Source organism: Saimiri boliviensis, chromosome 12 (genome assembly GCF_048565385.1).
Source record: "Saimiri boliviensis isolate mSaiBol1 chromosome 12, mSaiBol1.pri, whole genome shotgun sequence".
NCBI classification, from domain to species: domain Eukaryota; kingdom Metazoa; phylum Chordata; class Mammalia; order Primates; family Cebidae; genus Saimiri; species Saimiri boliviensis.
In genome coordinates, this window is record NC_133460.1 from 31,552,026 (window position 1) to 31,573,645 (window position 21,620).

At 45.6% G+C, this 21,620-nt stretch overlaps 1 protein-coding gene across 2 annotated transcripts in view; it reads right to left on the bottom strand.

Annotated features, from left to right (window-relative positions):
* Positions 1 to 135: 135 nt before the first annotated feature.
* The window catches only part of BFAR (bifunctional apoptosis regulator), a 44,738-nt gene continuing 23,253 nt past the window's right edge, over positions 136 to 21,620 (bottom strand). For both annotated transcript variants that reach the window (XM_003928754.4, XM_074382204.1), the window contains 4 exons: positions 18,702 to 18,846; positions 8,182 to 8,355; positions 4,808 to 5,010; positions 136 to 1,845 (listed from right to left, as the gene is read on the bottom strand). In XM_003928754.4, the coding sequence (XP_003928803.1) occupies positions 1,653 to 1,845; positions 4,808 to 5,010; positions 8,182 to 8,355; positions 18,702 to 18,846 (715 nt within the window). In that variant the 3' untranslated portion in view covers positions 136 to 1,652. The remainder of the gene's footprint in view (positions 1,846 to 4,807; positions 5,011 to 8,181; positions 8,356 to 18,701; positions 18,847 to 21,620) is intronic.

A 21,620-nucleotide genomic window follows, 5' to 3' on the forward strand; every position in this document is an offset into this window, starting at 1 on the left:
AGAATATTTTGGATGCAGGCCTATTTCTGCAAGGCCAGTCTTCCTAGATGACATCTCACACCTGCTGTGTTCACACTGGAAGGAAATAAAAGGCTATAGTTCACCTCATTCCATATTTACAATTATAGCACTTGGTGTAATTATACCTGCTGTTTTATACATCAGGATAGGACAATAAAGATTATACAGTGTGAGGTCAATTTACAAAATATTTCCTTAAACAAAAGGACTATCCTGGAATTTATTTTACAGATGAAATTTTTTTTTTTGGAGACTGACTTCCACAGTCACCCAGGCTGGAGTGCTGTGGTGCAGTCTCGTGCCCTGTAACCTCCACCTCCTGGGTTTAGGCGATTTCCAATTCTAAGCAGCTGGGATTACAGGTGTGTACCACCATACCCGGTTAATTTTTGTATTTTTAGCAGAGGCATGGCTTCATCATGTTGGCCAAACTGGTCTCTAAGTCCTGGCCTCTAGTGATCTGTCGGCCTGACCCTCCCAAAGTGCTGGGATTACAGGCATGAGCCACGGCCACAATTTTAAATAGCATGGAGGCCACTCAGTCTAATAGGAACTGCCTTCCATGCACTGTCTGACATCCCTCTCAATCTCTCCATTCAGAGAAAGGGATCCAGACCTTCAATGACTTCCATAAAGCAAAACAAAAACAAGCCCAGTGACTAAGTCTAATCATCATTCTAGGCTCAAACTGAATGCTCTGAGAGGTTTTTACTGTGAAACCTAGCGACTCTTCAATAAGACAGGATTGTTGACTGAATTTTGGGTTTTCTTCAGTTTTTTTTTTTTTTTTTTTTGAGACGGAGTTTTGCTCTTGTTACCCAGGCTGGAGTGCAATGGCGCGATCTCGGCTCACCGCAACCTCCGCCTCCTGGGTTCAGGCAATTCTCCTGCCTCAGCCTCCTGAGTAGCTGGGATTACAGGCACACGCCACCATGCCCAGCTAATTTTTTGTATTTTTAGTAGAGACGGGGTTTCACCATGTTGACCAGGCTGGTCTCGATCTCTTGACCTCGTGATCCACCCGCCTCGGCCTCCCAAAGTGCTGGGATTACAGGCTTGAGCCACCGCGCCCGGCTTTTTTTTTTTTTTTTTTTTTGAGCTTTGTATCATATAGTGTTTTTTTTTTTTCTTCTGTATTTTTTATGTGCAACTCTCTATGCCTATGACAGAATCTTATCCTTGTTTTCCTAAACTTGACTTAGAGGACAGGCCAGGACCCCACAAGCCTGGTCTTGGGCTCTGAGATCCGGGATCCTCTGTCAGTCACTGACATTGGGGAGGGGACTGATGTGGCACCCGTCTGATGTCACCCACACCACATCCACTGAGGACCCTGAGTCTTGCCAGCCGTTGGGGACTGAACCTCCCAGTCCCTGTGAGGAAGGTGGCCGGGTGGGCAGGGCTGTTGCTGTGTCAGCCACACAGACAGTCCTCCCTGCAAGGATGTCAGTCCCTGATGACACTACCCACAGGCCGAGGGGGAGGACATGGTTGGAGCGTTTGACATACAAAGCAGCACCTTGTTTTACTGGGGGTAGAAAATAGGAATTCCGCTCCCTGCCTCACCCCGCTTAAGCATCAAAGCTCAGACATCGGTGGAACTTGAAGAGTCTGAGACTGGGCAGTGCCAGTCACAACACCTGGGTTTCCAGACGCCGGACTTCCTTGACCACAAGGTCAATGTTAATAATTGGGTTAAAGTACAGGGCCCAGTAAAACAAACAGTTGCAAACAAACTGAGGGATGAGGGGCCAAAACATGGCCACGAAAAGCCCCTGCGTTGATACTTTCCAGAAATGGCTCCACATCCTCTGAGGCACAGTCCTGAAACAAGAAGAGAAGCAGTTCAGAGGCTGAACTGGAGGCGCGACTCATGACCACACCCAGGAGTCCGGGCCCTGGGCCTTTTCTCGGTGCTCTCAAGTGGCTGCCCGTGCTGAATGGCCTTGTCTTCTGTCCCCGGTGCCTGAGGCCTCTGCCTACTCAACCTATCTTCAATTCCCAGGACGTGACCGAGAGGGAGCTTCTTGGTCCCTACACTGGACGAGGCCTCCCTGTGACAGCCTCAACTTCACCTGCTTCATCACTTTGTTACACTTACATCTATTTTTATTTCTTTTGTGACAGGGTCTCATTCCTTTGCTCAGGCCGGAGTGCAGTGATGCAAATGTGCCAACTGCAGCCTCGACCTCCAGGTCTCAAGTGATTCTCCTGAGTCGCTGGGATCACAGACACCCATCACCATACCTGGCTTTTTTTTTTTTTTTTTGAGACGGAGTTTCGCTCTTGTTACCCAGGCTGGAGTGCAATGGCGCGATCTCGGCTCACCGCAACCTCCGCCTCCTGGGTTCAGGCAATTCTCCTGCCTCAGCCTCCTGAGTAGCTGGGACTACAGGTGCGTGCCACCAGCTAATTTTTGTATTTTTAGTAGAGATGAGGTTTCGCTATGTTGGCCAGGATGGTCTCGATCTTGTGATCTAATGATCCGCCCGTCTCGGCCTCCCAGTGCTAGAATCACAGGCGTGAGTCACTGACTGTGCCCAGCCTCTGGCCATCTATTTTTTAACATACATATTTTCTCTGCTAGGCTGTAGGCCTTCACAGTATAGACTGTCTTCTTTACCAAAAGAGCTGCCATGCCCGGCAGAGAACCAGGAGTACAGCAGGGGCATAAATATGCATATTGTATATAAATAGGTGAGTTTGCTCAATGGAAAGAAATGAAGGAGATTCTTTTTTTATTTTTACCTAGTGAGTCACCACTTGAAAGGTTAAGGGAGATTGCTGGGTTCTCAGAACCATTCATAAGACTTCAAGTCACAGAATGTCAAGATGGAAGGCTGCAAGGGTGGCAGTGTTACTTCTGCCTGTCCAGCTACTATCCTTTTCTTCTGGAAGCAGCGTCTAAGTTTTTTTTTTTTTTTTTGAGATAGAGTCTCACTTTGTTGCCCAGGCTGGAGTACAATGGTGGGATCTTGGCTCACTGCAACCTCTGCCTCCCGAGTTCAAGCGATTCTCCTGCTGCAGCCACCCAGGTAATGGGATTACAGGTGCCCACCATCACACCTGACTAATTTCTGCATTTTTGGTAGAGATGAGGTTTCACCATGTTGGCCAGGCTGGTTTCAAACTCCTGACCTCAGATGATCCACCCACCTCGGACTCCCAAAGTGCTGGGATGACAAGTGTGAGCCACCATGTCTGGCAACAGCTTCTAAGTTTTTTGTGATTCTCTCTCCTTTGTTCTTTTTCATGTGGTCTGAGGCCAGCCTCTGGTTGTAGGGTGAGCCCATGCCCAAGGCCTGGGGTAGCACCACAGGATTGGGGTGACAGATTGTAGTGGGCATGTGACCCAGGTTTGGGTCCATCAGAACAAAGGAACGTGAGCCCTGAGACCTCTTCGAGTGCCACGGGTAAGGAAGTGCTTTCTTTTTTTTTTTGAGACGGAGTTTCGCTCTTGTTACCCAGGCTGGAGTGCAATGGCGCGATCTCGGCTCACCGCAACCTCCGCCTCCTGGGCTCAGGCAATTCTCCTGCCTCAGCCTCCTGAGTAGCTGGGATTACAGGCACGTGCCACCATGCCCAGCTAATTTTTTGCACTTTTAGTAGAGACAGGGTTTCACCATGTTGACCAGGATGGTCTCGATCTCTCGACCTCGTGATCCACCCGCCTCGGCCTCCCAAAGTGCTGGGATTACAGGCTTGAGCCACCGCGCCTGGCCTAGGAAGTGCTTTCTTTCTGGAGGTTTGCTAAGCTGCACGGATCAAAACCTGGAGTGGAGTAGCCAAGGGCCCCCACATAAAGAGAGCTGCCTGAAGCAGAAAACACAAGAACAGTGCTGTGAGGGACAGAGAAAGAGTCAGTCCTGGTGACAGCGTTTGGGTCTCAGTGTCCAGCCACGCTTGAAGCCTAAGTTACTATTGTCCTAGTTGGTGGCAGATCAGGATTAGAACTCATGCCTACAGAAATCCCTATGAGATCTCTATATATTCTACCATACTGCCATTTTTTATAAAGCACCCTGTAGAGACCAAAGCCACTCCATATTGGATGCTAATGGGGCATGGTGGCATGGTGACTTCGCATTAACTCTGGTTTTGGGGAAGCCTCTAAGATCTCTGGTTTATCTATTGTTTCTTGTGTAAGAGCACATACTTCACGTAAATCCTGGCCTTAGGTTAAACAGACTTGATGTTCTCTTGATGTTCTTTACATAAATCTTGGCCCTAAACAATTGTTCTGCACATCCCTTCTGAAGCATGTATGCCCTTTCCCTATGTATATAAGCCCCGGGTCTGGTTATCCACCATCTTGTCTCACTACCACCCAAGACAAAGACAGGGCTTCTGTTTGCAAGGCCTTATTAAATGTTTCTTTCTGAGAAACTGATTTGTCAGCTTCTTTCTTCAGCTTCTCGGCTTCCTGATTTAGGGGGTAGGTTAGCACAGGGTTGCCTACCTTAGAACAGAACCTTTTCTACTCATTTGCTTATTCCTTGATTATTAAAATCCTTTGAACCCCTCCCCCTGAAATTATATGGTATGTTATTGCACAGAGGTACGACATACAGAAAAATACTTTTAACAATGAGCACCACAACTCCCACCCCCAAAACACAAGGCAATTGTGCTATTCACTACTGAAACTGGGTTTCTCAACCCAGTAGGAGGGGTCTGGATGGATGGAGGTTTATTTCAAGTTTGAGAAATGCTTCAAAGAGGATCTTTCCTTCACTTAGTATTTCTTTCCTATCCCCTGGTATGACAACAGTTAAAATATACTTACTTCAGTTCACTTCTTGACCAGATTCTCCAAAAGGAGAATAATTCCAGAACTGAGAGTAACATAGCATTGATGATGAGAAACCGTGATGTCCAGTAATGGACCTCCAGCCAGTCCCAAGCAAACTCGGCAATCAGCTGGTATGGAAGGAAGGAGTATTTGACAAGGAACTCTCTCCACTGCTTCCACGTAGGCTCCTTAAGATCCTTGAAAAATACCACAACAGATGCAAAAAGTCACAAGGACTGACTTTTACACAAAATATTGCAATGGTCAGGCTGGGCACAGTGGTTCACACCTGTAATCCCAGTACTTTCGGAGGCCTAGGTAGGTGGATCACCTGAGGTCAGGAGTTCAAGACCAGTCTGGCCAACAAGGTGAAACCTCGTCTCTACCAAAAACACAAAAATTAGCCACGCATGGTGGTAGGTGCCTGTAATCCTAGCTACTTTGGAGGCTGAAGCAGGAGAACAGCTTGAACCTGGGATGTGGAGGTTGCAGTGAGTTGAAATCACACCACTGCACTCTACCCTGGGTGATAGAGGGAGACTCTGTCTTAAAAAAAAAAAAAAAGTTGTGATAATCACAGTGAGTTCTCCATTGATTAAAACACACACACATGGCTGCGCATGGTGGCTCATGCCTAAAATCCCAGCACTTTGGGAGACCAAGGTGAGTAGATCACCTGAGGTCAGGAGTTTGAGACCAGCCTGGCCAACATGGTGAAATCCCATCTCTACTAATAATACCTAAAAAATTAGCTGGGCCTCATGGCACATGCCTGTAACCTCAGCTTCTTGGGAGGCTGAGGCAGGAGAATGGCTTGAACCTGGGAGGCAGACGTTGCAGTGAACCGAGGTCTTACCATTGCATTCCAACCTGGGTGACAAGAGTGAAACTCCATCTCCAAACAAACAAACATACACATACATCCAACAATCTAAAATGAAATTTCCATCCAGCAACTCATCTTATAATAATTAATCTTTTTTTTTTTTTTTTTTTTAGATAGAGTCTTGCTCTGTTGTCCAGACTGGAGTGCAGAGGTACTATCTTGGTGCACTGCAATCTCCACCTCCCGGGTTCAAGTGATTCTCTTGTCTCAGCTTCCTGAGTAGCTGGGATTAAAGGCGTGCATCAACACACCCACCTGGCTAATTTTTGTATTTTAGTAGAGAAAAGGTTTCATCATGTTGGCCAGGCTGGTCTCTAACTCCTGACCTCAGGTGATCTGTCCACTTCTGCTTCCCAAAGTGCTGGGATTACAGGCACAAGGCACTGTGCCCAGCTGTAATTAATCTTTTTTTTTTTTTCTTTTGAGACGGAGTTTTGCTCTTGTTACCCAGGCTGGAGTGCAATGGCGCGATCTCGGCTCACCGCAACCTCCGCCTCCTGGGTTCAGGCAATTCTCCTGCCTCAGCCTCTTGAGTAGCTCGGATTACAGGCATGTGCCACCATGCCCAGCTAATTTTTTGTATTTTTAGTAGAGACGGGGTTTCACCATATTGACCAGGATGGTCTCGATCTCTTGACCTCGTGATCCACCCGCCTCGGCCTCCCAAAGTGCTGGGATTACAGGCTTGAGCCACCGCGCCCGGCTTGTAATTAATCTTAAATTAAGTAAATGTTAGCAAAAACATTTAAATGAAATGATTGTCACATAATTGTGGAAGCTCAGAAGTAAAAAATCTAAGTATGAATTATGAATAAACTGAAATAAATTTAAATTAACCAGTGTTTTACTCTCCAATCACTGCATAGGTAGCTTGACCCATTTCCTAAATTCAACACCAGCTATAGTAGAATAAAGGTAGTTTGTGGGAAAATTACAAACATTCCCTCCTCCCTCCAAAGTAATTTTTTTGTGGTGGTGGGAGGAGAAGATTTTTTTTTTTTTTTTTTTTTTTTTGAGACGGAGTTTCGCTCTTGTTACCCAGGCTGGAGTGCAATGGCGCGATCTCGGCTCACTGCAACCTCCGCCTCCTGGGTTCAGGCAATTCTCCTGCCTCAGCCTCCTGAGTAGCTGGGATTACAGGCACGCACCACCATGCCCAGCTATTTTTTTTTTGTACTTTTAGTAGAGACGGGGTTTCACCATGTTGACCAGGATGGTCTCGATCTCTTGACCTTGTGATCCACCCGCCTCAGCCTCCCAAAGTGCTGGGATTACAGGCTTGAGCCACCGCGCCCGGCGGAGGAGAAGATTTTTAACTACAAACATTCACAGATAAAAAATTAGCCTGATGAGGCTGAGTGCAGTGGCTCACGCCTATAATCCTAGCACCTTGCGAGGCCGAGGGGGGTGCAGATCACTAGGTCAGGAGTTCGAGACCAGCCTGGTGAAATCCCATCTCTACTAAAAATACAAAAATTAGCCGGGCGTGGAGGCGTGTGCCTGTAATTCCAGCTACTTGGGAGGCTAAGGCAGGAGAATTGCTTGAAGCCGGGAGGCAGAGGTTGTGATGAGCCAAGATCATGCCATTGCACTCCAGCCTGGGCAATAGAGTGAGACCCCTTCTCAAAAAAAAAAAAAAAAAATTCGCCTGATGAAGAAGCAGAGGCTGTTGGAGATGGTTAAAATTGAAGAGTTGGGTGCCAGGTGCAGTGGCTCATATCTATAATCCCAACACTTTGGGAGGGCAAGGTGGGAGGAATGTTTGAATTCAGGAGTTCAAGACCAGCTGAGCAACATGGTGAAACCCTGTCTCTGTAAAAAATGCAAAAATTAGCTGGGTGGTGGTGCTCCCCTATAATCCCAGCTACTTGGGAGTCTGAGGCGTGAGGATCACTTGAGCCCAGGAGGTCGAGGCTGCAGTGAGCTGTGATTGTGCCACTGCACTCCAGCCTTGTAGAGTGAGACCCTGTCTCTATCAATCAATCAATCAACCAAAATAATCTGATTATTTTGATATGGCACAATCTGCCACTGTGCAGAGTGCCTCTCTGCACAGCCACTCTGGTGAGATTAACAGCAAGTGGAAATTAGGTAATTAGAAAAGGACGGTGCAAGGGAGCTGATTACCAAGCTTCAAACGATATTCAAGGCTGAAACCAGTTAGCCAGGCACTTCATTGTAGTGTTTACAAAGGTCTTTGGGGGAAAAAAAAGATCTTTGGAGATTTCGAAATTCTGTTTTAATATTTATGGGTGTGGATTATATTTGATGATTCCTCTATCCATGTGACTTGATATGAACAGGTCAGAAGGATTGGCCCCAAGAGTAGCAAAGCAAAGGATATCACTCTCAAATGATCTACCAGATGTTCTGAAGGAATTCATGGGGCAAACTGAAGAAACATGGCACCCATGGTGGGTAGCAATCTCTGCAAATAACTCTACAGTGGAATAACTTTATTGCAGGCACAGTGCAGACCTACCAGAAGCTTAGTGATGATGTCCTCCCTAGAGCTGTCTTCTTGCAGAGGGCAGATAGTGTGGATGAAGGGCAGGAAGGTGTCTGTGTAGTCAAACAAGTACAGGTAGAGCAGACCCAGCCTGGGGGAGCTCTTGAGGGCATATAGCAGGAACAGGGACCTGCCTGGGTTCACAGCCTGCAGAGGAGGAGAAGAGCACAGGGCCACATTACAACCATGACAGCCAGCTGGCCGCCCACACTCCTTCCCATCTCTTTCCCAAAAAAAAAAAAAAAAAAAAATTCAATTTATTCGATTCTTAATGCATCAAAATAGCACTTCACAGAAGATAGAAGGATGGCAAATAAGCACGTAAATGCAAATTAAGTAAGAAATGCAAATTAAATCCCCAGTGCTGAGTGGAGATCACTGCATCCCTGTTGTAATCGAGAGGGCTGGGAGGGAGGGCTTAACAGGGGCAGAAGGAAACTTCTGGGAGTGACAGATTTGTTCCCTATCTTGATTGTAGTGATGGTTTCATGGGTGTGCATATGTCAAAACTTATCACATCACACATTTTAAGTAGGTGTATATCAATTTTACCTCAATAAAAACTGTTAAAACATTCAATTTACCTGATGCTATTAATGACTTACTGTTAGATTTTTTAAAAGTGTGATGATTATGGCATTTTAAAAAAAGATTCTTTCTCTTTAGAAATGCATACTACAGGCTGGGTGTTGTGGCTCACGCCTGTAATCCCAGCACTTTGGGAGGCCCTGGTGGATATATCACCTGAGGTCAGGGGTTCAAAACCTGCCTGGCCAACATGGTGAAAGCCTTTGTCTACTAAAAATAAAAAAATCATCCAGGCATGGTGGTGGGTGCCTGTAGTCCCCAGCTATTTGGGAGGCTGAGGCAGGAGAATTGTTTGAACTCAGGAGGCGGAGGTTGCAGTGAGCCAAGATCATACCACTGCACTCCAGCCTGGTAACAGAGTGAGACTCCATTCCAAAAAATAAATAAATAAAGAGATACCTTAGCCTCCCAAGTTCTGGGACTACAGTTGTAGGCCACCACACCCATCTAATATTTGTATTTTTAGTAGAGACAGGCTTTTGCCATGTTGGCCAGGATGGTCTTGATCTCCTGACTTCATGATTCACCCACCTCAGCCTCCCAAAGTGCTGGCATTACAGGCGTGACCCACTGTGCCCAGCTATATCTGAAATATTCTAAAGTGAAAGATCTTAAGAAAAGATCCAACTTGGCCAGGCACGGTGGCTCATGCCTGTAATCCCAGCACTTTGGGAGGCTGAGGTGGGCGGATCATGAGGTTGAGAGATCGAGATCATCCTGGCGAACATGGTGAAACCCTGTCTCTTAAAAAAAAAAAAAAAGAAAGAAAGGAAAAAAAGAAAAGATCCAACTTATGAAATGGCAGATTTCCAAGCCTGGGGTAAGAAAGGTACAGAAGTAACTTGACCATCTTGACACATTTGAAGAGAAACTATCAAACATCGACAAGGCCACATCAAAAGAACTCAGTAAGGCCAGGCATAGTGGCTTACTTACACCTGTCATAAAAGCACCTTTGGGAGGCCAAGGTGGGAGGACTGCTTGAAGCCAAGAGTTTGAGAAAGCCCAGGCAACAAAATAAGACCCAATTTCTATAAAAAAAGAAAGTTGGTCAGGAGTAGTGGTGTGTTCCTGTAATCCCAGCTTTAGAGTGACTGAGATGGATCATTTGAGCCCAAGAGTTTGAGGCTACAGTGAGCTATGATCCAGCCTGGGTGATAGACCCCATCATTTTTCCTTTTTGGTGGAGTTTTGCTCTTGTTACCCAGGATGCAGTCTCTTTCTCACTAGAGAGAGAGAGCTGTTTTCTTTTCTCTTTCTTTTGCCTATTAAACCTCTGCTCAACTTCTTATGTATCTATGTCCTAAATTCTCCTGGTGCCAGACGACAAACCCGTTATTTACCCCAGACAAAGTAATATTGAAGACTGCTTCAATAGCCTGTGCCTGTAGTTTATTTTTATTTTTTTAGAGATTAATGCTGAAATATTTACCTACGAAAAATATAGCTGCTCAATTTTTCAAAATAATCAGGGATGGAAGAAAGTGAGGTATCAATGAAGTAAATGTGACTCTGAGTTGCTTTTGCTAGTAGGGGTAAACGGCAGCTTTTTTGTTGTTTTTTGTTTTTTGTTTTCTGAGATGGAGTCTCGCTCTGTCATCTAGACTGAAGTGCAGTACACTCACTCTTAGCTCACTGCAAACTCTGCCTCCTGGGTTCAAGTGATTCTTGTGCCTCAGCTTTCCTAGCAGCTGGGATTACAGGCATGCACCACCATGCTTGGCTAATTTTTGTATTTTTAGTAGAGATGTTTCACCATGTTGGCCAGGCTAGTCTTGAACTCTGACTGCAGGTGATCTGCCCACCTTGGCCTCCCATAGTGCTGGGATTAAAGGAATGAGCCACTACATCTGGCCAGAGGGCAGTTTTGTAGCATTATCCTGCTTTTGCATATTAGGAATTTTCCATCATAAAAGTTTTTTTATGTTTGTTTGGGATAAAGTTTTGCTGTTGCCCAAGCTGGAGTATAATGGCATCAGCTGAGCTCACTGCAACCTCTGCCTCACAGGTTCAAGCAATCTTTTCTCAGCCTTCCAGGTAGCTGGGCTTACAGGCATCCGTCCCCACGCCTGGCTATTTTTTGTATTTTTAGTAGAGACAGGGTTTTGCCATGTTGGCCAGGCTGGTCTCAAACTCCTGATCTCAGATGATTTACCTGCCTCAGCCTCCCAAAGCGCTGAGATTACAGGCGTGAGCCACTGTCCCCAGCCAGAGTTCGTGTTTTCTGATGAGGAAACCAGATATAGTATTTCCAATAGTTTTTAATAAAGTAAATCCCTATTGTAAAACAACTACCTTTTTTTTTTTTTTTTTCAAGAGAGTCTCTCTCTGTCATCCAGGCTAGAGTGCAGTAGCACTATCATAACTCACTACAGTCTCAAAGTCCTGTGTTCAAGCAATCCTTCTGCTTCAGCAGCCCAAGTAATTAAAATGACAGGTGCATGCCACCATGCCTGGCTAATTTTTTGTTTTTTTGGAGAGACAGGGTCTCATTGTGTTGCCCAGGCTTGTCTCACCTGGGCTCAAGTAATACTTCTGCCTTAGCCTACCAAAGCAGAGTAATATGTGAGAGGTCAGAGCATATAACTGAAAGTTCAAAGGTGTAGGAACAAAACAGACCGAGGAATGCCTTGGGAAAGTGACCTTATTTTTCTAAGCGAGTTTTTTTTCTTTTTTTTTTTGAGACGGAGTTTCGCTCTTGTTACCCAGGCTGGAGTGCAATGGCGCGATCTCGGCTCACCGCAAACTCCGCCTCCCGAGTTCAGGCAATTCTCCTGCCTCAGCCTCCTGAGTAGCTGGGATTACAGGCACGCGCCACCACACCCAGCTAGTTTTTTGTATTTTTAGTAGAGACAGGGTTTCACCATGTTGACCAGGATGGTCTCGATCTCTTGACCTCGTGATCCACCCGCCTTGGCCTCCCAAAGTGCTGGGATTACAGGCTTGAGCCACCGCACCCAGCCTGTGACCTTATTTTTCTAATCAAGTTTTTTTTTTTTTTTTTTTGAGATGGAGTCTCACTCTGTCACTGTCACCCGGGCTGGAGGCTGGAGTGCAGGGCGAGATTTTAGCTCACTACAACCTCCACCTCCTGGGTTCAAGCAATTCTCCTGCCTCAGCCACCCAAGTAGCTGGGATTACAGGCGTGTGCCACCAAGCCTGGCTAAGTTTTGTACTTTTAGTAGAGATGGTGAAACCCCATCTCTACTAGTTGGCTTGGCTGGTGTTAAACTCCTGACTTCAAGTGATCCACCCACCTCAGCCTCCCAAAGTGTTGGAATTAGGCATGGGCCACTGCACCCGGCCAAAGCGAGTTTTCTGACCTACAAAAGCAGCGTCATGCTACCTACCCTGAAGAACTGTTTTACGAATCAGTGATAACTTATGAAAATATTTACAGATAGTCACTGGTAAATAGTAAGCATCCAATTATTTGTTGCTATTAATGCTGCTGAATGTGAACTGTCTCATCATACCGCAAGCCTAAGGAATTTATGTTGATAAGATGGAACTCTTATCAACATAAATAATTGATCCACCCGCCTCAGCCTCCCAAAGTGCTGGGATTACAGGTGTGAGTCACCATGCCCAGTCAAAGTTTCTTTTCTTTTTTTTTTTTTTTTTTTGAGACAGAGTTTTACTCTTGTTGCCTAGGCTAGAGTGTACTGGCACAATCTCAGCTCACTGCAACCTTAGTCTCAAGGGTTTAAGTGATTCTCCTGCCTCAGCTTGAGTAGCTGGGACTACAGGTGTGTGGCACAACGCCTGGCTAATTTCTAAAAATGTTTTAGTAGAGATGGGCTTTCACTGTGTTAGCCAGGATAGTCACAATCTCTTGACTTTGTGATCCGCTGACTTTAGCCTCCCAAAGTGCTGGGATTACCAGTGTGAGCCACTGTGCCCGGCCAAAGTATTTTTTTTTTTTTAAATCCAACTTTTGAAAGTATCTTAGTATCCTAAATGTGCTATCTAGACATATATGGGAATAGTTCTTTATCTTAAACGTGTTTCCCAACCTTTCTTTCATTATCACCCCCTGAAAAGTCTTTTAAATTTAATTTTATTTTTTGAGACAAGAGTTTTATTCTTTTGCCCAGGCTGGAGTGCAGTGGCATGATCTCAGCTTACTGCAACCTTTGTCTCCCAGGCTCAAGCAATTCTTCTGCCCCAGCCTCCAGAGTAGCTGGGACTAAAAGCACATGCCACCACACCTGTCTAATTTTTGTATTTTTAGTACAGAAGGGGTTTCACCATTTTGGTCAGGCTGGTCTCGAACTCTTGACCTCATGATCTGCCTACGTTGGACCCAAAGTCCTGGGATTACAGGCGTGAGCCACCGCACCCAGCCAAGAAATCATCTTTTAAAGACATTTTTTTCACAAAATCCCCTCCCCTTGAAATATTAATCCACAGGAATACCACCTTGATTATGTTTATGTACTGTGGGTTTTTGGAGGGCCACAGCTATTGTAACAGCTAATACTTTTTCACTCCCCAAGATCCAGGTTTTGCCCCACTGGGGGCAACCCTGCTCTCCTTGGGGTGGCATGCTCTACAATAATGTAAGTCCCATGGCCAGGCACGATGGCTCACGCCTGTAATCCCAGCACTTTAGGAGACCAAGGCAGGCATATCATGAGGTCAGGAGTTCGAGACGAGCCTGATCAATACGGTGAAACTCAGTCTTTAGTAAAAATTAAAAAAAAAAATTAGCTGGGCATGGTGGCGCATGCCTGTGATCCCAGCTACTCTGGAGGCTGAGGCAGGAGAATCGCTTGAACCCAGGAGGCAGAGGTTGTGATGAGCGGAGATCATGCCATTGCACTCCAGCCTGAGCAAGAGAGCAAGATTACATCTCAAAAACCAAAAAACACAAGTCCCAGGAACAAAGCTTGTCCAACTTCATCACCGTAAGGATGAGAGAAAGGGAGGTAGCCAGGTCACATGTCTATGGGTCTTGTGTTGGTGTGAGTGTGGAACCAAATGATCCAACTCTTGGCTACTTCCCATCAGCTAAGGGGGAACACCCCACTACCCAGTGAGGTGAGCATGATGACAGCACAGAAGGGAACCTTCTCTTTTATGCTGCTGGCTGAGAACAGTGATGTTTAGAAGTTGCACTGGGATACAGGAATCTGTCTGCTAATCCTCAAATCCTGCCTTCAGAGAGGGGATGGGAAGATGAAAGAGCTGAAGGAGCTCCCTGAGGATAAGCTTCTCCTTGTGGGGCAAGTCGCCCTGGCTCATGCCTATAATCCCAGCACTTTCGGAAGCCAAGGAGAGCTTATTCTTGACATCAGGAGTTTGAGACAAGCCTGGGCAATATGGTGAAACGCTGTCTCTACTAAAAATGCAAAAATTACCCAGGGGTGGTGGCACATGCCTGTAGTCCCTGGTATTTGGGAGGCTGAGGCACAAGAATCCCTTGAAAACCTGTGAAGTAAAGGCTACAGTGAGCCGAGATGGTACCACTGCATTCTAGCCTGGGTGACATAGTGAGACTCTGTCTCAAAAAAAAAAAAAGATTCTGTTACACCAGGACCACAGTCACATTCCCATGTGTTCTGGTTGATACTAAGATTATTAAGACTGTGTGTATATATTTTAAATCGGGGGCGATTGCTGGATACAAGATTCAAAAATGTTCCACTAGTTAAACAAAAATTTTTAGAGACGGGGTCTCGCTGTTTCCCAGGATGGATTTGAACTCCTGGATTCCTGTGATCCCCCCACCTCAGCCTCTTGAGTGGTTGGGACTATAGGGACATAAGCTACTATGCCCCGCCATGTTCTGCCAGGTATTAAAAGCAATCATGAGGCCGGGCGCGGTGGCTCGAGCCTGTAATCCCAGCACTTCGGGAGGCCAAGGCGGGTGGATCACGAGGTCAAGAGATGGAGACCATCCTGGTCAACATGGTGAAACCCCGTCTCTACTAAAAATACAAAAAATTAGCTGGGCATGGTGGTGCGTGCCTGTAATCCCAGCTACTCAGGAGGCTGAGGCAGGAGAATTGCCTGAACCCAGGAGGCGGAGGTTGTGGTGAGCCGAGATCGCGCCATTGCACTCTAGCCTGGGTAACAAGAGCAAAACTCCGTCTCAAAAAAAAAAAAAAAAAAAAAAAAAGCAATTATGAGATTAATATTGGTGACATAAAGTCCAGAGTTTGGCCAGCTGTGGTGCGTCACACCTGTAATTCCAGCAGTTTGGGAGGCTGAGATGGGTGGATCACTTGATGTCAGGAGTTCAAGACCAGCCTGGCTAACATGGTGAAACCCTGTCTCCGGTAAAAAAAATTAGCTGGGTGTGGTGGCACGTGCATGTAGTCTGAGTTACTCTGGAGGCTGAGGCACAAGAATCACTTGAACCTGGAAGGTGGAGGTTGCAGCAAGCTAAGGTCACACCACTGTACTCCAGCCTGGGCAACAGTGAGACTCTGTCTCAAAAAAAAAACAAAAATGAGGCCGGGCGCGGTGGCTCAAGCCTGTAATCCCAGCACTTTGGGAGACTGAGGCGGGTGGATCACGAGGTCGAGAGATCGAGACCATCCTGGTCAACATGGTGAAACCCCGTCTCTACTAAAAATACAAAAAATTAGCTGGGCATGGTGGCACATGCCTGTAGTCCCAGCTACTCAGGAGGCTGAGGCAGGAGAATTGCCTGAACCCAGGAGGCAGAGGTTGCGGTGAGCCGAGATCGCGCCACTGCACTCCAGCCTGGGTAACAAGAGCGAAACTCCGTCTCAAAAAAAAAAAAAAAAAAAAAAGAAAACAAACAAACCTAGTAACACAAAAAATAACAAATATTCTACTTCAGGAACCCCACACCCATTCTTTAAAATATTTGAAACTAGTTATTAAAGTGATACATACACATAGTAAACAATAATTGTTTCTTTTTTTGAGAGAGAGTCTCCCTCTGTCACACAGGCTGGAATGCAGTGGCACGACCTCAACTCACTACAAACTCTGCCTCCTGGGTCAAGCAATTCTCCTGCCGCAGCCTCCTGAGTAGCTGGGACTATAGGCGCCCACCACCAAACCCAGCTAATTTTTGTGTTTTTAGTAGAGATGAGGTTTTACCATGTTGGCCAGCCTGGTCTCGAACTCCTGGCCTCAAGTGATCCACCCACCTTGGCCTCCCGAAGTGCTGGAATTACAGGCAAGAGCCACCACGCCCAGTCCATAAATAAGCATTTTTTCAAATGTAATAACTCCCTTAACTGACAAAAGTTTTCCTTCCCATCCAAATCACATTTACTGCTGGTAACATTTTCTGTATTCATCCAGAAATTTTCCATGCATATGCAAACATATGCTTACAAACTTATGTTTTCTAATATGCTTTTCTCTATTTTTAGTTACCAATACATCTTGAACAATCTTCCTTATTTATTTTTTTTGAGACAGAGTCTTGCTCTGTCGCCTAGGCTGGAGTGCAGTGGCACAATCTTGGCTCACTGTAGCCTCCACCTCCCAGGTTCAAGGAATTCTCTGGCCTCTCGAGTAGCTGGGATTACAGGCGCACACTACCATATGTGGCTAATTTTTATATATTTTAGTAGAAATGGGGTTTTGCCATGTTGGCCAGGCTGGTCTTGAACTCCTGACTTCAAGTGTTGTGCCTACCTAGGCCTCCTAAAGTGTTGGGATTACAGGCGTGAGCCACCGTGCCTGGGCAAACATTCCTTGTTAACAAAGAGTCTCTGTCCGCTTTTCCAGTGGCTGTCCACATGGGTTAGCCTTATTTATTCAACTTGTTGCTAGTAAGGGGCACTTAGGTTGTTTTCTACTCCCTGTAATTAACAACACTGTTGCAGTGAATAACTTGTTTAATGACTTTCTGTTAGTCAAACGTTAGAGTCTCACAATGATCCTGTAAGGTTATTTACCCAGGAGGAAACAGGCAAAGAGAGGTGCAGGTACTTGCTGGTATTCTAACAGGCGGTGTGTCTTCAAGGAGCTGGCCCAGGCAGGCTAGTGCCAGGGCCTTCCTTTTTTTTTTTTTTTTTTTTTTTAGACGGAGTTTCGCTCTTGTTACCCAGGCTAGAGTGCAATGGCGCGATCTCGGCTCACTGCAACCTCCGCCTCCTGGGTTCAGGCAATTCTCCTGCCTCAGCCTCCCGAGTAGCTGGGATTACAGGCACGTGCCACCATGCCCAGCTCATTTTTTGTATTTTTAGTAGAGACGGGGTTTCACCATGTTGACCAGGATGGTCTCGATCTCTCGACCTCGTGATCCACCCGCCTCGGCCTCCCAAAGTGCTGGGATTACAGGCTTGAGCCACCGCGCCCGGCCTTGTTTTTTTTTAAACAGGGTCTCATTCTGTTGCCCAGGTTGGAGTGCAGTGGCTCAGTCATGTTCACTACAGCCTCAGCCGCCCAAGTGGCTGGCACAGCAGCCTCCTGAGTAGCACCATCACACTCAACTAATTTGTGTGTGTGTGTGCGTATTTTCTTTTTATAGAAATGGGGTCTTGCCATGTTACCCAAGCTAGTCTTGAACTCCTGGGCCCAAGCAATCCTCCCACCTCAGTCTTCCAAAGTACTGGCATTATAATTATGAGCCACCATGCCCAGCCCAGAGCTTCACTGTTTTTGTTCTTTGTTTTTTTCCTGAGATGGAGTCTTGCTCTGTCCCCCAGGCTGGAGTGCAGCAGTGTTGATCACCATACCATGCTGCCTTCATTCTAAGTGCAAAGGTGTGAAATGCTGGCTTAAGGAGCTGGTGCGGTTTAAATTTAAATGTTATTGACAAATTGTCCTCCAGTGATATTATAATTCAGGTTCCCCAAAACACATGAGCATCTCTTTCCTTATATTATTATTACTATTATTATTATTATTTTGAGATGGAGTCTCGCGCTCACCCAGGCTGGAGTACAGTAGCATGATCTCAGCTCTCTGCAGCCTCCGCCTCTTGGGTTCAAGCAATTCTCCTGCCTCAGCCTCATGAATAGCTATGATTACAGGCACTCGCCACCACTCCTGGCTAAGTTTTGTATTTTTAGTAGAGACAAGGTTTCACCCCATTGGCCAGGCTGGTCTGGAACTCCTGACCTCAGGTGATCCGCCCACCTCAGCCTCCCAAAGTGCTGGGCTTACAGGCGTGAGCCACCGTGCCCAGCCTATTGTTATTTTGAGACAAGGTCTTGCTCTATTGCCCAGGCTGGAGTGCAGTTGTACAATCATCGTTTATTACAGCCTCAACCCCCAAGGCTCAGGTGATCCTCCTACCTCAGCCACCCTGGTAGCTCAGACTACAGGTGCACACCACTGTGCCCAGCTAACTTTTAAAGATAGGGTTGTGCTTTGTTACCCAGGCTGGTTTCCAACCCCTGGCCTAGATCCCTAGAACTCTATTTTAAAAGCAAATAAAATATTCAGTGTATTTGTTTGTAAAACAAGGCTGGGCATGGTGGCTCATGCCTGTAATCCCAGCAGTTTGGGAGGCTGAGGCAGCCAAATCACATGAGGTCAGGACTTTAAGACCAGCGTGGGCAACATCCTGAAACCCCATCTCTACTAAAAACATAAATATTAGCTGGGCATGGTAGCATTTGCCCGTAATCCCAGCTGCTTGGTAAGCTGAGGCAGGAGAATCACTTGAACCTGGGAGGTGAAGGTTGCAGTGAGTCAGAAAAAAAAAAAAAAGAAGAAGAAGAAGAAATTAGCTGGGTGTGGTAATCCCACCTAATCTGGAGGATTGAACCTGGGAGGCAGGGGTAGCACTGAGCTGAGATTGTGCGACTGGACTAGAGCCTGGGCAACAGCAGAACTCCGTCTCAATAAATACATAAATGAGTCAAAAATAAAAAAATTAAAAACTGAAAATAAAAAAAATCTACAAAAAATAAAAAACAAAATAGCAATAGTAATAACTTAAAAAAAAAAATCAAAGCATTCACCTTGTATTCCCAGAGATTCTGAGGGGGCTTTACACCTAATGCTTTTACACGTTCCAGCTCCATGAGGATGGCTCTCCTGTGGCTGCTGTTTTCTATGGTATATGGCGATTTGGAGAATTCTTCCTCTGTCAAAGTTAAAAGCAACCTGTGGAGAGGTAGGAGGAGATTTATTTTGCAATTATATACTGGAAGCAAACTTTCTACACTCAGAGTTCCATCTTATCAACATAAATTCCTTAGGCTTGCGGTATGGTGAGACAGTTCACATTCAGCAGCATTAATAGCAACAAATAATTGGATGCTTACTATTTACCAGTGACTATCTGTAAATATTTTCATAAGTTATCACTGATTCGTAAAACAGTTCTTCAGGGTAGGTAGCATGACGCTGCTTTTGTAGGTCAGAAAACTCGCTTTGGCCGGGTGCAGTGGCCCATGCCTAATTCCAACACTTTGGGAGGCTGAGGTGGGTGGATCACTTGAAGTCAGGAGTTTAACACCAGCCCAGCCAACTAGTAGAGATGGTGAAACCCCATCTCTACTAAAAGTACAAAACTTAGCCAGGCTTGGTGGCACATGCCTGTAATCCCAGCTACTTGGATGGCTGAGGCAGGAGAATTGTTTGAACCCAGGAGGTGGAGGTTGTAGTGAGCTAAAATCTCGCCCTGCACTCCAGCCTCCAGCCCGGGTGACAGTGACAGAGTGAGACTCCATCTCAAAAAAAAAAAAAAAAGAAAACTCGATTAGAAAAATAAGGTCACAGGCTGGGCGCGGTGGCTCAAGCCTGTAATCCCAGCACTTTGGGAGGCCAAGGTGGGTGGATCACGAGGTCAAGAGATCGAGACCATCCTGGTCAACATGGTGAAACCCCGTCTCTACTAAAAATACAAAAAATTAGCTGGGCAGGGTGGCGCGTGCCTGTAATCCCAGCTACTCAGGAGGCTGAGGCAGGAGAATTGCCTGAACTAGGGAGGCGGAGGTTGCGGTGAGCCGAGATCGCGCCATTGCACTCCAGCCTGGGTAACAAGAGTGAAACTCTGTCTCAAAAAAAAAAAGAAAAAAAACTCGCTTAGAAAAATAAGGTCACTTTCCCAAGGCATTCCTAGGTCTGTTTTGTTCCTATACCTTTGAACTTTCAGTTATATGCTCTGACCTCTCACATATTACTCTGCTTTGGTAGGCTAAGGCAGAAGTATTACTTGAGCCCAGGTGAGACAAGCCTGGGCAACACAATGAGACCCTGTCTCTCCAAAAAAACAAAAAATTAGCCAGGCATGGTGGCATGCACCTGTCATTTTAATTACTTGGGCTGCTGAAGCAGAAGGATTGCTTGAACACAGGACTTTGAGACTGTAGTGAGTTATGATAGTGCTACTGCACTCTAGCCTGGATGACAGAGAGAGACTCTCTTGAAAAAAAAAAAAAAAAAAAGGTAGTTGTTTTACAATAGGGATTTACTTTATTAAAAACTATTGGAAATACTGTATCTGGTTTCCTCATCAGAAAACACGAACTCTGGCTGGGGACAGTGGCTCACGCCTGTAATCTCAGCGCTTTGGGAGGCTGAGGCAGGTAAATCATCTGAGATCAGGAGTTTGAGACCAGCCTGGCCAACATGGCAAAACCCTGTCTCTACTAAAAATACAAATTAGCTAGGTGTGGTAGCTCACACCTCTAGTCGTAGCTACTCAGGAAGCTGAGGTAAGAGAATTGTTCGAACCCGAGAGGCAGAGGCTGCAGTGAGGTGAGATTATGCCACTGCACTCCAACCTGGGTTAGACAGCAAGACTTCGTCTCAAAACAATCCCCGCAAAAAAAGGATAGGAGTGGTGGCTCCCGCCTATAATCTCAAGCTTTGGGAGTCCAAACAGGGAAGATCACCTGAGGTCAGAAGTTCAAGACCAGCGTGGCCAATGTGGTAAGACTCTGTCTCTACTAAAAAGAAAAAAATTAGCAAGGTGTGATGGTGTGCACCTGTAATCCCAGTTACTTAGGAGGCTGAGGCAAGAGAATTGCTTGAACTCAGGAGGTAGAGGTTACAGTGCACTGATACCATGGCATTACACTTCAGCCTGGGTGACAGAGCAAGACTCCGTCTCAATGTAAAAAAAAAAAAACACACACAAGAAAAAGAAAACACATGAATTCCCCTCCACAGTGATTCATCATTAAAAACATCACTGTAAGCTGGCCAAAGAGCTATTAACAGGCATACACAACTACTGGTTGAGTAGTGTAAATTGATGGTCCTTTTGTGGGTAATTTGGTGATGCTTATTAAATTTCTACAGATTTACTCCCTTTGCCCCAGCAATTCCAGTTCTATTTGTCCTCTAGAAAACTATGCAGAAATAGACTGTAGAGAAATTTTATAACATAATTTTGGGGGAGGTGAATTTCTATGTAAAGCAAATTAAAATAGGAGCATGTCATTTCCTCAAAAAAGAGTTAAGTACTGAAAGCTCAGCGGAGAGGAGAGGAAAAGTCACTGGAGTGGGAGAGGTGGCAGTCAGGCAGCCAGGCAGTGAGTGAAGCGGGTGTGTGAAACAAATGAATTTTGGAGAGTGGCTGCTCTTATCACTATATCATACTATATGTAATACCCTTATTCAGGGGGTGGATGCAGATGTAAATATATATGTACATGTATATATAAAAACACATCTGTTTAGTACAATCATATTTTCAGTTTAAAATTTAAAAATACACATTTACATATTTATCTCTGTAAGTACTGAAACATCTGGAAAGATGTCTAGCAAAGTAACTGTTTTTCTGAAGATCAGGATTACCAAGGTATGTCACTTTCAATATCACATAGGTCTATATTATTATTATTATTATTATTACTATTATTGTTATTTTGAGACAGAGACTCACTCTGTCACCCAGGCTGGAGTGCAATGGTGAGATCTCGGCT